General features: G+C 37.7%; 1 protein-coding gene and 1 long non-coding RNA gene across 4 annotated transcripts in view; one reads left to right on the top strand and one right to left on the bottom strand.

The window, feature by feature from the left end:
- The window catches only part of LOC139757438 (uncharacterized), a 57431-nt gene extending 50956 nt beyond the window's left edge, over positions 1-6475 (top strand). Inside the window, exon 3 of the long non-coding RNA XR_011714628.1 lies at positions 6358-6475. This is a non-coding gene — a long non-coding RNA (uncharacterized lncRNA). The remainder of the gene's footprint in view (positions 1-6357) is intronic.
- LOC139757437 (uncharacterized) lies at positions 2388-17024 on the bottom strand. 3 transcript variants are annotated; one of them, XM_071677956.1, is made up of 4 exons: positions 16713-17024; positions 12905-13021; positions 10846-11018; positions 2388-8324 (listed from the first exon to the last, which is right to left on the bottom strand). In XM_071677956.1, exons 2-4 carry the CDS (start codon positions 13017-13019, stop codon positions 8067-8069), a joined length of 546 nt encoding a protein of 181 aa, XP_071534057.1. In that variant the 5' UTR covers positions 13020-13021; positions 16713-17024; the 3' UTR covers positions 2388-8066. The 3 variants fall into 3 exon arrangements, with proteins under 3 accessions (XP_071534057.1, XP_071534056.1, XP_071534058.1); XM_071677955.1 differs by having other exon boundaries at positions 16729-17018; XM_071677957.1 differs by having other exon boundaries at positions 8300-9013; positions 16729-17017.
- Positions 17025-17104: the final 80 nt, after the last annotated feature.

Here is a 17104-nt window from a genome sequence, read left to right as displayed (position 1 = left end):
CCATAGAAAATGGTTGTGGTCTATAAAGCAGTGAGAGAAAACGTAGCTATAAGAAGGTAAAAGGTAACTAAAGTATTATAGTGTTGAGTCAAGCTTCTTAGAATACATGCCGATACATATAGTTTTTAGCTTAGTTAACCTGCTATAATTATCTTTAACTATGTCTTGAACTATCATGATTATCTATGATAATTATCCCTTAGGGGATATGAGGTACTGGTGCCTGACACATTTGTCATAGCCTTGTATTTGCCCGACGACATTATAGATGTCACCAACTTTGACATTATTAGCATTAATTAGAATTCAGTATTCAGAAAAAAAAAAATAGTCCTTTTTCGAGCAAAATTGTCCAACAACGTATTTACCAACTCAAAAAAGAAATGTATGCCTTCCCTTCTCCATCAGTAAACTGATTAATCATTTGCATTTATTATATTCAGCATTATAAGACCATCAATAATTTCTTCATTTATATATTCTTAATTGATTGAGCCATGATGGAAAAATGCTTTGCCTACTCTGTGTATCACTAAGGAGGCCTTTTTTAACAAACTTCCCACCCTACACATTTCCCAGCTACTGAAAGTAGCGCAGCCTTGGGCTGCAGGTTTTTTTTTTTTCTTTTTTTTGCTTTGTCGCTGTCTCCCGCGTTTGCAAGGTAGCGCAAGGAAACAGACGAAGAAATGGCCCAACCCACCCCCATACACATGTATATACATACGTCCACACACGCAAAATATACATACCTACACAGATTTCCATGGTTTACCCCAGACGCTTCACATGCCTTGATTCAATCCACTGACAGCACGTCAACCCCTGTATACCACATCGCTCCAATTCACTCTATTCCTTGCCCTCCTTTCACCCTCCTGCATGTTCAGGCCCCGATCACACAAAATCTTTTTCACTCCATCTTTCCACCTCCAATTTGGGCTGCAGGTAATTATAAATAATATATAAATGATATATATATATACCATCATGTTTCTTGCCCAAGAGTCCCTATCTTCACTGGGGCTCCTGCAGCGTCTTGGGAGTTGGCCACGTCCACTGGGTGGACACACGTCATAAAGTCTATTAATGTATGTGTTTATATGGGGAGAGTCTTCACTGTGGTATTGTGTGGCATGAAGAGTCTTGAGATATGATATAATAAGTGTTTGCAATTCTTTAGGGAAGGGTAGTGTCTATATAATACATGAGAAAAGGTTGATAATATATATCTGAGAAGTGGGGGCTTTTGATGGCTGTATGCCTGGTAAGATGGTGCTGTGTGCTTGTCCTTCATTTTGGTGTATATATTTTGTCAGTATTATTTTTGCAGGAGAAAGTAGGGTGTCTGTGTGTACAGGATACTGAAGTGTGAGGTGGGAGTAAGCCTTTAATTTCTATTTGGGAGTAGCTGTCATATATGGATGGGTTTGGATGGGAAGGGTCTATTGCTGACATAAGAGAACTGAGTGCGGAACACATTATGGTTGTATTGTATTGGGCTGATCAAGGTGTCAGTGTTAAATGTTTGCAGTTTCTAGAAAATCACCTCTTATTTCAAGTGCTCTGTTTTGCGTGGTTTGCATCTTTGTTATATTTGCTTTTGACAGAGTGAAGCATACTGTAGGATGCAGAGGATAAATTGTCTGTTACAGACACCGAGCAATTCCTATTCATGTTCAGATCTGATACCACTTGAGTGTCCTGAGGTCAGTCACTTAGTTTGTTGCATTTGTGTTGATATTTTTGGTGTGGTGGTGATTGTCAAGTGTGTGTCATATGTGATGCCCAGAATAGCTAATGTTGTGTTGGGTGGGAGCCACTGGCTATTCAAGGTGACTGGTGGATGCAGGGGGGGGAATCATGCTCGTTTAGGCTTAAAAGCATCAGTGATGACATCTTTGGAGATGCAGACATTCTGTTTTGGGTAAGCCAGTGCTCCATGTGTGCGATGAAGTGTTGCATACTTGTTGCTGCTTATCTGGGTGCTATTATGTGATAGTAAGATTGTATGTAATGAGGAAACCTTCACACTGTGGCAGTAGATGATGATAGAAATTCAAGTAGGAAAATACTGAAAGGAACTGGAGGCAGAACTGTTCCTTGAGCAACTCCATTGCAGAGCTTATGGATTTTAGTGGTGAAGCCACTGTGAATGACTCTCACACGACAGCCAGCTACGAACTTGGCTAACCACCTTCTGTCAATATTTTGAGGGGTTGTGTCAACTATCTTTTGTGTGAGGATATGTAAGGAGAACAGTGTTAAATGCTTTGTTGAAGTCTGCTGCCCCTAGTATGGGAGAAGGAGGGGTGTTGATGCTGCTTGAAGCCATTTGTACTCTACATACTCGTACATGTTATATCTTAATCATGAAATGAAAGTCAAGAGAAATTTATCAACCATATATTATGCTTTATTAGTGCACAGCTTTTGTGATGTTAGGATAGATATATATACATCAAGATGATTCAATAAATGACAACAAACATATTGTATACATTATTTAGTTAATTTTGACACATTCAAAGCACTGTATATACTGGCTCATTTCAAAGAGAGCAGCAAAGGAAGCCATCACAACACCCTTGGTTGACTACACAAATCTTAAAACCTGAGGAGTTACCAATACATGAATGTATGTTAAGATAATTCATTTATTTCTTATGTGTGCTACTATACATATTTAAAACAGGGTGGTATACATACAACCTTCCTAAAGCACTATGGCTACCTAACGACAGAGATCTAGCAGTAACAATACAAATATATGCTTAAGCATTCTAAAGTCAGGAGACCAAAGAAAGAGTATGTGAAGATACTGGGAGAAAGCTGAGTGGGATGTTTTGGGAAAATAAGAAACAGTACTGGAAGGAGTGAAAAAGGAAAGAGGTGAATGTAAGAGTGGAAACCTTAATGTGAAAGGTAAGGAAAGGGAGCTACTGAACCAAAAAGAGTTTGTGAATCAAAAGGATAAAGAGAAAGGAAGATGAAAAGAATATTTTGAAGAACTGATGAATGTGGGAGAGGGTGAGGCAGCAGTTGTTACATGCATTACATGCAAGAGTATGGAGGATAAAAGGAAAAGGATACAAGTGCAAGGGTCTATCACAAGAAGGGAGGTTAAAAAGGGTGATGATGATGCTAAAGGTAGAAAAGGCATCTGGAGTGGATAGGATTATGGTTGAAATGCTCAAGAATGGAGGAGAAATTGTGACAGAATGGATGCAATTGATGTGTAATTTAGCCAGGAAACAGAATGTTGTGCCTGAGGATTGGGTGAAACCTGTTATCATTCTTTTATTCAAAGATGAAGGTGCTAAAGATGTATGCATTAATTATAGGGGAATGAATCTGTTAAGTATACCATAAAATGTGTATGCAAGAGTGTTCAATGATCAAGTAATGGAAGTGACTGAATGCAGAATAAGTGGAGAGTAAGGGTTTTTTAAGGGAAGGTAGGGGATGTATTGCATCAGATTTCTGGGATGCAAATGTCTATGGAAAAGTACCAAGCAAAAGGTAAGAAGTCATATGCACCTTTAATAGATCTGGAGAAAGCATATGAGAGAGTCAAGTGGTACATTTTCTGGAATGAGTTAAGGATATATGACGTAGGGGGAACAATTGTTAGATGGTGTGAAAGCCTTCTACAGAGTAGCAAATGTTTGAGTTAGAATGGATGGAGAGTAGATCAAAGGTCCTGGTATACATGTGGGTGTGAGGCAGGGCAGTGTGATGTCGCCATGGCTTTTTAACACATACATGGATGGAATGCTAGAGGTGAAAGCAAAACTTGGGAAACGGGATGCAGAGTTGGAGTGTGGCAGAGAGGTATGGTGGCTGGTAACGAGCCTGTTTGCAGATGTTATCATGCTGTTCATTGAAAGTGAAGAGTGAAGATTTGTGACTGAAAGTAAATGCTAGTAAAAGTCAAGTAATAGTCTCTGAAAAGAAACTGAAAGCATAGAAAGAATACACTTGGCAAAACCACACAGAGAGAAAGAAGACAGTGTCATAAATTGTGCTATAGATATAGGAGAGGGGGAAATGAATGGAAGAATATAGAGAATTTAAGCATTTAGGAGCTATCTTGGGTAAGTTTAGTGATATGGGAGGAGAGATAAAGGAAAGAGCAGTACAGGACAAAAGTCAATGGGTCCCTTATTAAAATAATGAAGCATATAGGTGTAAGTATGGAAGTGAAGAAAGGGTTAAATGACAGCATAGGCCTCCCGACCTTCATCTATGCAGCCGAAACATGGACATGGTCTGTGGTCAAGAATCCTGGCTGTGGAAATGAGCTCTTTTGGAGGAGCATGTGGTATGACTGCATGGAATGGAGAAAGAAATAAGGGGTGTATGAGAGATGTGGTATGGCAGGGAATGGTAGAGTGAGTGAAACGTAATATTTTGAGGTGGTTTGGGCATGGGGTAAGAATGCAAGCTGGGGTGTTTACAAGAAGACTGTACGATAATGATATTAAAGGGATTGGTAAGAGAGGAAGACCACATGTGACATGAGGAAATGGAGTGAAAGAGTACTGGAGACTCTTTTGCTATGGCCATCACCTTGACGGAAGTTCCTAGAGGGAATGGGCATCACTTTTCTTACAGAAATCATACACCTATCTTCCTTTTTTTATATCCTGCCTTTCCACTTTAATGCCCTCTTTCTTTTCATTCAAGGCCTGGCCACGAACTAGAGCACACCTTTGAAAATGGGAATAAGTGGGAGTCAAAACCTAAACACGGGACTTATCTGCCAAGTGGTTTAAAAACTTAACCACCAGGTCATCCTGAAACATAATACTGTACTAGACAGATAGATGAAAAGTTACAATCCTTGAGTAAGAGACATATTTTATAGATGCTCTTCCTAAAAAAAACAGTTCATAAGAAAAGATACTGTATTTCTCTAGGGTAAAACCTCTATTAAAAGTTGAATTTTTCTTTATCAAATTATGGTACACTCTACTATATCACTGTTTTAATATGTACATCAAACAGATCATTGTAGTGCAAAATATAGTTCAGTATAGTTACAGTTGCTTTAGCACACCTTAAGTAAGGAAAAGGGAAGAGGGTGGATAATCTCTTACTAATTACACTAGTTATGATAACATCCTATTAAATGCTAAATTAAATTAAGTAATGATCTAACTGCCCGAGATTCAATGTGCAAATAATATGTGCTGCAGAAAGAACATTACTGCTCAGAAATATAGTCTCAGTGAGTCTCTAATAATTACACCATGACCACAAAATGTACAGCTATAATGCCCACAGGAGAAAAAGTAGAGGCTTGCTTGACTTAGATTTGAGACATTAGAGAAGTTAAAGATCTTCAGAAGTTTCAGTTTCACTGCAGTGATATAGTAGCCATAATTTTTTCTACTTCACTGAACTTAGATATTCGATTCATGTGAAAAGTTTGCTCCATTCAAGCATGATTATAAAACTGCATAACTTGTCTAAGACTCTCCTAAGCATGGGAAGTGGCATACACTGACATCTTTTTCTAGTCAAGGTGATGGGTTGAAAACCTACTTTTATCAAAGACCAAAACTGGTTTGGAAAAGGCAGCCAAATGGTGTCATCATTCTGATGCAACCATTTCTCTACTTCCTCTGTAAAAATATCTTTCACAAACTATACTAAAGAAAGCCTGAGCCACACATACAAAAGATAGGAAAACTCTTCCCACTCATAACGAACATTCCACCAAAAGCTGCTTTCAACTGCTGACTAAAATGATATGTACAATGTCTTATTGGCAGTAGACTAGATAGGTGATCGCTACCTTCAAATCAAAAGCCACTGTCAAATCTACCTTACCATGTGTTCTATTCTTGTCTGTCATTAGGGACGTTCTTTTATTAGCTGTTTACATGGCATGATGTAATCCATGATTCATTTGCTGAATGAGGTTACGTGTAGTACATGGAAGATGTGAATATAACCAGAATCACAAAATTGTTAATCATCTACATTATGCTGAGAGGTGTTCTCCAAGGTGAGTAACAATCCACCTTCATAAACAAGTCTGCCTGTCTCTAATAGGTGCAGACACACAAAACTCTGCGGAACTATTCTTGAAATAAAGTGGCAGTAAACCCCATTGTGGCCAATGTGTAGGAAACCATATGATATTACCCATTCCCAACTGTATACTTAGTTGTATTATTATCATTATTATTATCATTATTATTCTATTTGTTATACTTAATCGCTGTTTCCCCACATCAGCAAAGTAGCACCAGGAAAGAGACGAAGAATGTTATTATTATCATTATTCTTATTATTATCATTATTCTATCAATATCAATATCATTATATAACCCAAGGTCATTTTTCCAGGGGTTCCTGCAGCTTTCAGGCTTGGCTACAATCACTAGCATGGAAAGGATGGACACCTTTGGAGCAAGAAGTTCTCAGATGAAACTGTACTCTGATGATACAGCATCGTCAAAGGTAATTATCTCCTTGTAGTGGAACCACAAGCAAGCAAAATCTGGTAAAGCCCACAAAACAAATAGACCCAATGATACCTTAACTTGCATACTAATGTAGCACAGGAACCATCAGCAATTGTAAGAATGCAAGCAATGTCACTTTTGCATAGCTTACCAGCAAGTTTGCTGAACTGGACAGTGTTTTTCAAGAGAAAAGCTTGAGTCTATTTGCTGTTCCTTAGAAAGAAAAGCCTTGGCTTCTATCTTAATAGTCCCACAAAACACCATAACTTTGCTGTGAGATTCTCCGTATTTTAAAGGGTAAAACATCTGGTCTTGATGTGCCACATAAATTTCTGCACTGAAAAGTTCAGTGAACACTTGGCTGCGTGTTGGGGATCATTGCCACATATAGGAATGTTTCTTAATTTCTTTTTCTTTTGTACACTGTTACTAGTAATCCTATCTCAACATTTTTGAGCATACTGAACATGAGTCCCATACATAGCTGCCCCTTCAACGAGCCACTTTTATACTGTGAATTGTGTAACACAACACTGTATTACAGTGGTTGGGAAACTAAGCCCTTGCTGTAGTTTCTTTAGCATGTTCTAAGTTACTGAAGATCTAGGAATCCCTCTGGGTGTGGAAGCACCAATCTGTTTTGTGCAGTTCAGATTGTATGCACAATTTCTTTGTTTTTGCTATAACAAAAATAAAAGATCCTTTCTAAAGGACACTGATATCATGATGAAGACTTGAACCTCATATCTCTATTTTCTGCAATCAATAAGTACTTTTCCAATCACTTTATTTCTAAGACTCAAATGGCTCTGAGTTTTGAAAATAAATCAAAAAAATAGGAGCAGTGGTGATATGTACTTTGGTAAGAATTCAGATATGAAAAGGATATGTGGTATGAAGAAATCACTAAAAAGGCACATGGATGAAAGGCTTTTAGGATGGTTCAGTCAAGTAATATGTATGGCAGATGATTTGTTGACCAAGAAGATATACAGCAGTACATTTGAGGGTACTGGGAGGAGGTAGGCCACAGAAAAAATGAACAGATGTTGTGAGAGAGGTGACTTGGGTGGGCTCTGGGCAATTTAGGTGAGGACATCAGAGAAATGACTAGAGATTGGAAGCAATCTTTTTTTTTTAAGAACTTGCGAATAGAGGTTGTGGGAATGGAAGTTAATTAATCAACTTTACATAATTAATTTACTATTCTAGATAAAATATCATGAACACTTTCTTGTTCATCTTTCTCACTCATGAAGTTTTCAGCAATCTTGCTAAAAACCTATATGTTATATTGCCAAATTTAATAGTTGCTCCTATCACATCTTCATTAAGAAGGCAATTAATGATATGGCTTCTTGAACCTAGGACAAAGTCCACAAATGTATTTAAGACAAAGTCCTCATGGTTTTCATATCTAAAACATTTTTAGGACAAAGTCCATACGAACACTGCCTTGCACTTGTGAAGTGACCATGGAGTGGTTATTCCCATGAATGAAATGCATGAAATGCATTGTAATGGCAATGCCGAACACAATTCCAGCATAAAGTTGAAATGGTCAAACTCAAACCTGCATGGTTCCTTTAATTATCTATCTTCCTGAGGACCACGTCCCTTGATAGTAATTTCACAGCAAAAGCAATTAATAGTAGAACACTCTGGTGCAGTACAGGAACAAGAGCAGCTAGTGCAATCACAAAGTGGTTTGGTACTACAGATAGAAGGAGCTGAGCAGCAACTGCTAAGGGAACTGCAAAAATCCTGGCAACAGTTGTCTTCACAAATGTTCCACCTTGAGCAGTCTGTGCACATCTCACAGCATTCTAAATGAAGGCAACTGCATCCCTGGAAGACAATTCAGTAATCAATGACAGCGAAGTTGTCTTCAATCTCTTTTTAAATGTAAGGAACTCGGCAGTAATAAGAGGGGCTTCATGTGGGTAGGTGAAACTTAACAGGACAAGTGTGATTTGGAGCTTCTACGAGGAACCTATGGGGATATGACGGAGGTGGGTAAGGCTTGGAAAGGATGAAAGGGACTAAGCAGATATGAGTGGGACTTGACAGAAGAGTTGAAATAAGTATTGATGGGTAGGATGGGTTTGATATGGAAGGAAACAGGACAACTTTGCTAGTAGGCAAAAGATGGTATTACAGAAATGAGCAGGACTTAGGGCTAATAGTTGAAATTCTGGAGGAATGGGTAGGATATGGCAGAATTGGATGGAGCCTGGAAGGATTGAGTGGGACTTAAAGGTTAAGTACAGCTGAGTCCTGATTCATTTTCTGTTTCACATATACTATTCTGCCTGTAAACTGTTCAGACATTTCAGGAATCCAGTGCTTTTCTACTTGTTTTTAACTGAAAATTCAATCTCTTTCTCAGTAGAAATTACTTTCTTCACATTTACAAATTTGTACGCTTTGCAATTCAGTCTTGCATATACATATGGTGCAGATGTAACATTTCAGCGCTTGGTAGAATTGACCGGAAACTTGCCAGGAATGGGTAAACCATGGCAGGGGTGGGAAACCTGTTAAAGATGACCAAAACTTGTTAGGGAGGAAAAGGACTAGCAGGGATACATTAACAACTCGACAGAGTTGGATATAATTTAGAAAAGATGAATGAGGGGTGGGAACTAGTTAACATGGGTGGAACTACGAGATAAAGTTGGCTTAATAGAAATGAGTGGGACTTAGAGGGAGTGGGTTATTTTTGGCTGGAATGTGGTAGAACTTGATAGGTATGGGTAAAGTGTTGAAGGAATGGGTTGAACTTAACGAAAGTGAATGAAACTTTCCAAGTTTCATTAGAAATTTGACATAGATCAGGAAGACTTAATATGGATAACCGAAAGCTGATATGGATGAGAAGGAATTTACATAGATGAGTGGAGCTTGGTAAGGATACAATAAACTCCAGGAGTTCAGTGGATCTTAATTTGATGTTTACAAATTTTGCGTCAAATGCTACTGAAGCTGCTTTTTGCAAGCAGTTCACTGTCACAGCTTCCATGATCTTTTACCTAGGTTCTGGGAAAATATTTTGCAAGAATAGTTAAACTAAGACTAAAGCATCATAGATTCAGAGGGATATACTATAACATGACACACGGTATGATTCGGTACCCACCTTTACATGCACTTGGCTTTGTGGATATCAATACTGTGAATTTTATTTTTATGTCATATACCTCATTCACTTAACAAATAGCTGTGTTTTAGGTTATTTAGGTTAATTCTAAGAGAGTATATCATATATTTTGTTATCATTCTTTGAGGCTATGGAGGTAAAATTGGTTGGTTTGGAATATATCCCCTAATTCTACAAGTGCATATCATCTTTATCATTCTATAATGCTAAAGTGGTGAAATTGATTGATTTAGAATATACACCATTTCTTGCCATTAAACTAATTGTTCTAGTTCTGTGTAACCTCATGAAACTAAGTGTGCTGTAGCTGGACACTGGCAAGGAGGGACAGAACATAATAACGATGTGAGAATGACAGGAAGGATGGGTAGGATTGCCATGGAAGGGAATTGATGTAAAGGGATATTAAACATATTAATGTCATTATTCAATTATACACTTAATTCATCTACTCATACAATTTGCTTATTCATTGCCAAAATTGTATTTGAATATTTCTTATAATGTCTACATCACTTCATAGGATTTTCATCACCATTTGTTTATTATCTTTCAGATGTCACTTTTTAGTCTTGCTAAAGCCAATAATTCTTTTAAATTACTGACAGTCTAGCACTAGGGCAGAAAAACTATTTCTGCATCAATATGCAGTCTTTTAAAGTTTCTTCCACCTGATGGTATAATTAAGGAACCACATAAGGTGAAGGATTTTTATGAGATTTATTCAACTGCTCATACATAATGCTCCTCTTTTGGTTTAGTATTCTTCATGACTCAAGAACACACAATGCCTATTCAAAGCCAAAGTATATGATATATCCGTCAGTCACAAATGGCCTTTATAAAAACTATTGCTGTGTTTACGGAAAAATGCCATACTTCATTAATCACTATAAAACATATTGCTTAATATCATTTCTTAAGTATACTTAGTATAAAAATATTGCTTATTGCCATTACCTTTCCTAGTATACTGTTTTTGATTGCTATTATTGGGTTTTACAAAATCTATTAGAAATCCTCATGCCTTAAGTGATAAACATGAAAAACACACCAAACTGAATCTGATTATGTTTTTAATGATGAAAATTTATGAATCAGACAGTAAAAAAAAAATTCAGCATAGATACTTACATGGTAAGTATCTATATTCTCAATATATCTTATCATAAGCCTTTACAAAAGCACAATCTCAGTTATATATCTTACCTGATCTCCTTTGCAGCAATAGTCTAGTAATGCAGAACATGATGGCTTGGTACCACAATTGCAGCAAGCTTGAGCACAGAGCAATCCAAGTTCCGCACAATTACAACATGGTACATAGGGACATTGCCCTCCACACATTCCTTTCTTCATAAAACACTGTCTTATGCTTAAACCTGCAAAGCAGTACAAAATATAAACTGATGGCATATGTAGTATTTTTCATACTCAAAACTTTCAAAATCATTATGTCTAAAGCTGAATGAATACATTTCAAAGAAATAAAAGAATGGGAGCATAGAATATGCATTGCATTATATCAAATACACCAAAGAAGCACCTAGTACATTCAGTTTATCAAACCACATCATCGACTTAAGAACAGAGAAAGATAATTTTACACTACAGCAATAAAATCTTAGATTTCATTGCTAGACTGGCTGGTATAAATACCTTCAAAAACAAGAATGATAGAAATACAAGATATTGAAAGTTGGAAGATTCCATACTCCATAAACCTCTTAACCAATCTTTTAATCCCAGTCTGATATATATCCAACTTTAATCCTTCAGTCACCATGAATGGAAGATCACTCGTACGTAACAAAATACCAACCATTCTAGGGAATCATATGTGATACACATATGACATTTTTCCCATGCCAAAAACATCAACATCAAAGCAATAAACAAAGTAAATGCCCTCAGGACATTGGCTGGTACCAAATCTGTACAAGAAAATGAATCTCTTAGCATTCTCAGAAAATAATCAATTCCCTCTATCTTAAGCTATGCCTCCCTTGCCTAGCTATCCACCCCTCAACAGCAAATATAACAAAGCTGCAAACCACACAAAATTGAGCATTTAGAACAATCACTGGCAGCCAAGAAACCACAAACACTAAACACTTTCACAATGAAATGCACATCCTCCCATAAAGTCCCATCTCAACATGCTCAGCACTTAATTCTTCACAAAAGCAAACCAGCCACCAACCCTCCAGTAAAATTAAGAAGGTTAAGCTGGCTGCAACTTTCAGGAACCTCTTCTCATGAATTCCCTCATCCCCAACAAACACAACCTTACAAATCGGACACAGGTTGAAATTACCTGACAAGCATTATACAACCACCACCTCAACTCAGACTTAAATATCATCCACCAGACATTCATCCATCTAAAACTACACTACCTAGCCAGTAATGAGTCACACTTTCCCATTTACACTCTGAACATCACTAGCCTTTTGATACTAAACACACATTCAAAACACCCCAAGACCCTTCATGGCAACAATGCAACTATTGCAATGAAGACACTGAGCACATAATGCTCAATTGTCCAACACTTACCACACTGATGCACACACACAATATCACTACACTTTATGACCTTTGGCCCTGCCTGGTGGACATGGCTGGCTTCCTAAGTGCTTCAGTAGCCCCATAAAGATACCTATTTATATTTACCCCAGGACCAATTTCTATGAAATACTCGAGATGTTGTCCATGACCTTTCTAAAGGCCCCTGCAGCCCAAGGCTGAGCTACTTCCAGTAGAAGGAAAATATAAGTGTCCTTTGAAGTTAGAAGTTCTTTGATAAGACAGTACTCCCAGTGATACAGCCTCACCAAAGGTAACTTTTCACTCAGTGTAAATTCAAGCAGTCAAATTCCAGTAACACCTAACAGTAAACGGACTGAACCATGGGATATGAAACAGCCGAGGGAAACCATGGAAATATCTGTGGGTCCTGATTGTGGACAGGAGGCTGTGGTTTTGGTGCATAGCACATCATTTGTTATACCCAAAATGCAACTTCCATTTTGAAGACAATGAACACTTCTTAATTGTCCTGTTTTCTCTTCTTACAGGCAAACACATCACCCCACTTCTTGACCTTGACCTGTGGTCCCACCCTGTGGATGAAGTGAGCTTTCTGTGTGCTGCAGCAGCTCCAAAGAAAGCTTTCCTTGGGCAGGTGAATAAGGTAAGTGCTGATCTACCAAAAGTATGAAAGACAGGTCACATATGGTATTATTCAGTACTACAATTAACTTACCAATGATAATGAGGACAACATAAACTGCAATAGCAATACAAAAGATGGCAGCAAGAGGCAGATCCCAGGATTTGGAGGGTGCAAGTGCTACCTTGTCTACGCCCATGTTCGACATCTCTGTTAAATGAGGGAAAACTAATTTACATGGAGTGAAGGTAATTCTAGCTGCTTTTAATTTATTGTAGTACAGAATGAGCCATTAGCTTCTTGTAAGGCTACTTTATACATACGTATTTAACTAATGAAGTAATCTACAAGCTGTTGAAATACTAGAGCAGGTCAGTAATTGTGGCTATAGAATCACTAGAAAATTCTGGGATCACTCCATACAACAGATATAATCCAAAATAAATGATATTCATAACTAGAAAACAGGGAATCATTAATAGTACTATCACAGAAACAGAAGTATATATCCCCTCTGGCTCTGTGACTATGATAATGATTTGCTGGTGTTCTGACCTGGTGAATATCCATTTCTGTTTGATGGTATGACTGTTTCAGTATAGTATTCACACATTCTACAGTTTTCTCCATTGCCATATTATTGGTAAAGCAAAAGGAACAGCGTGTAATGAAAGAACTCAAAAACAATTGGGAAATCTTTAGGAAACATTTCCATACGATTTTTGTATATAGCATATATAATAGAATTAAATACAGTGAAGGGTAAGAACAAAAATATAATGTTGAAATATAATGTTAATTGATGTTAAAATATAATGTTAATGGGATGACTGGTGAAAGTGAAAGGAGGGAGCCTCTGGAGAAATATGAATATTATAATTTGGATATACTGGGATCAAGGAAACCTATGCCTTTGGTCAGGATGTTTGGGGTGAAAACAGAAATCATGAATGCAATTTGTGGTGGGGTGTGGAAGGAGTTTTTATGGATGGAAGTAAATGAAAATTATCAGGGAAGAAGGAAAGAACGAAGTGCAACTGTGGTATCACTGAGAGTATGGGAGAGTGTCACAGGCATGGATGGAATGGATCAAGAATAGAGTGGGTGAAAGGAAAGACTAGAATTGTGAAGAATACAAGATGTGTATATATGCACACATGAATATGAAGACACTGCAATGTAAGGTTGAAATGAAGCATTTCTGGTCAAATCTGTATGACTAAGAAGGAGAGAAAGGTGGTTGTAATGGGTGATATGAGTGTAAATGTTGGATGTCATGACAATGGCATGATAGTTGGTAAATGGAGAATGCCTGGAATAAATGAGAATGGAGGTTATCTTGTAGATGCCTGTTCTGAGAGAGGTTTTATTTCTTGCAAACATCTTTTTTCAGCACAAGGTGATCCACAGATATACACAAATGAGAAATGATGGGAAAAAGAGCAAAAGGGTTTGATTGACCATGTATAAATGAATTGAATGAAAGGTTAAGAAAGATTGTCCCAGATGCTAGAGGTGTGAGTGGCTTCTTTGAAGATTTGAGCCATTTCACAATTCTTGTGGAGGTGAGGATATGTGGAGGTGAGGATATGTGGAGGTGAGGATATGTGGAGGTGGGGATATGTAGAGGTGGGGATATGGTGTATGGAAGAATGGAGAGGTGAAAGTGTTGGCAAGTGAGATAAATTGCAAAGAATTCAAGGAAGTGTATGAAAGAGGGGTGACAATGTTTAAATGAAAGTTGCAGTAAATGAGGAGATAATCATGTGTGAATGAGGCTTTCAGTGTTTAGAGACAGACTGTTCAAGGTTGTAGAATTAGTAGTTAGACACAGAGTTGTGGGATATAAGGATAAAAGGGAAAATGCTTGGTGGACAGATAAGATTATAAATGCTGTGGAGGAGGATAAAAGGAATACGGTAGATGGCTCAGCATTAATATATTAGTGGAAGTTCAGCAAAGGAGGAGGGAAGAATATAAAATGTAAAAGCAGATTGCTAAGAAGCTGATAGAGAAATCAAATTAGATGAAATTTTAGAAAAAATGCAAGTAAAATTTTAGGAGTTTAAATGGAAACAGGGTGAAAGAATAGCTTTTCCAAAGCCCTATAGTGTAAAAGAGAAAGTATATTATGCAGCTTTAGAGATGTGGGGGCAGAAAGACAGGAAGAGGTGGCAAAATTTAAGTATTTAGAAGCTATTTTGGGTACGTTTGGTGATAGGAAAGGAGAGATAAAGGAGCAAGAAGTACAGGGTAGAAGAGTCATTGGACTGTCTCCTTAACAGAATAATAAAGGGTAGAGGTGCACGTATGTAAGTGAAGAAAGGATAAGGAACAACAGCATCTTCTCAACCAACCTATCCAGTTGAAAGATGGACATGGAGTGAGTCAAACTGGTCAAGAATCCATGCTATGGAAATGAGCTATTTACGAGTAGCATGTGCTAAGACTAAATGGAATGAAAAAAGAAATGAGGGGATGTATGAGAAATTTGGTATGGCAGGGAATGCAAAGGGAATGAAGTGTGAAGTGGTAGAGTGGGTGAAACATAATACATTGAAGTAATTTGGGCACATGGAAAGAATGCAAGAGAGGGGAGTTTACGAGGAGAGTATGAGAGGAAGACCACCCATGACATGGAGAAGTACAGCGGAAGAGTACTGGAGAAAGAAATGGTGGAAGATTGCGTGAAATAGAGTCTGCAAGGGAAGCAAGTGTGATAAGTGGAGACTTTATTGCCATAACCACCCCTTGGATGAAAGTTTCTGGAGGTAACAGGCATCACAGATATAGAGATATAGACATTTTCCTTTTTGAAGATTTACTTTAAGGGCACCATATACTGGTATCTGACTTTGAATTATCATTGACTTTCTTTTGCAATAGCAATATATAGTGGGAAGACTAGAAAAATGTTGGGAGGGCTCGACTGCACTATTTTTTTTCTATTCCTATGGTTGTACAAGTGGGGGGGGCAGTTTAAATTAGGGGAAATATGGAGTCAGTAACCACAGTCATAGATAAAACACTTGTGGGAATCAATCACATCCATGAAAATCTTACTTCTCGTTTCCGACAAGTAGAGATTTTACCATGATTTTCAGTATTATAGCTAATATGTATCAGTGTTATCAATGCTGCATTCTTCCACATCATTACAAGAATTTACATAAAATAATAAAAAGGTTTTCATGGGCTTTGATGATTTACTTCTATATGTCTTTTAACATTAACATTATATCTCACCCTAAGCTTCATATCCCTCCCGACTATAATGTTAATGATAGATAACAAATTAAAATTAATCCTTATATTACCCCACCATTTTTTCATTATCTACAAAATGTACTATCATAGCAGAATAAAGTCAATGATAATCAAAGGTAAAATAAGGTGGGCTTGCTATATATCTTTCCCTCTAATTTATCTATTTTGCTCCATTATCAACTATAACATTATTTCTAAGTTTCTTCATTATGCTAATTACGGTATAACATGTCCCTACAACACATACTATGTTGTTGCGGGTTATTTTTTGGTCATATTCTAAGTAAATAAGACAAAGATATGCTAACGTATCAGAACACTACTTAAATTTAAAGGACACCGTGCGTTAATCATACCAATTAACACCTCATGACTTATTAGACACCATCAGTTACTCTCATCACCACTTAAATTTAAAGGACACTGTGCGTTAATCATCAATTAAGGCCTCATGACCTTAATAGACACCATTAATTACTCTCACCACCACTTAATTTTAAAGGACACCGTGCGTTAATCACTCCAATTAACGCCTCATGACCTCATTAAACACCCACAATTACTCTACCACTTAAATTTAAAGGACACCGTGCGTTAATCACACCAATCAACTCCTTATGACCTCTTTAAACACCTGCAATTACTCTCACCAACGCCTATTTAACCCTTGGCCTCTGTTCTTCAATATATTGTTGTCTGCTATGTCTTATCTGACGCCTTGGTACCACAGCTAGACTCCGTGGCTCATTTAAATCTGGGCGTTTTTTATGGTTTAAACGCCATTAAAAGGCCGGGTCGGGCCATTTAAATGCCTAGGGGTTTGTTGTGGTAAGGCCCCCGGTCGGTGCTTTTATTTGTTTACTTTGGTCGGGTGGTTGGTAACATAGCCACACACCCGTCGCTATGTTAGGCGCGAGGTAGCGAACATGACCAGCGAACAATCAGCTCAGATAAGACCTTTCCAGCGCACGCTTGTAGCTATATTGGGTGCGAGGTAGCGAACATGATCAGCGAACAATCAGTCAG

This window comes from Panulirus ornatus, chromosome 26 (genome assembly GCF_036320965.1).
Source record: "Panulirus ornatus isolate Po-2019 chromosome 26, ASM3632096v1, whole genome shotgun sequence".
Classification (NCBI taxonomy): Eukaryota; Metazoa; Arthropoda; class Malacostraca; order Decapoda; family Palinuridae; genus Panulirus; species Panulirus ornatus.
This window is presented reverse-complemented; position numbering and strand designations above follow the sequence as displayed.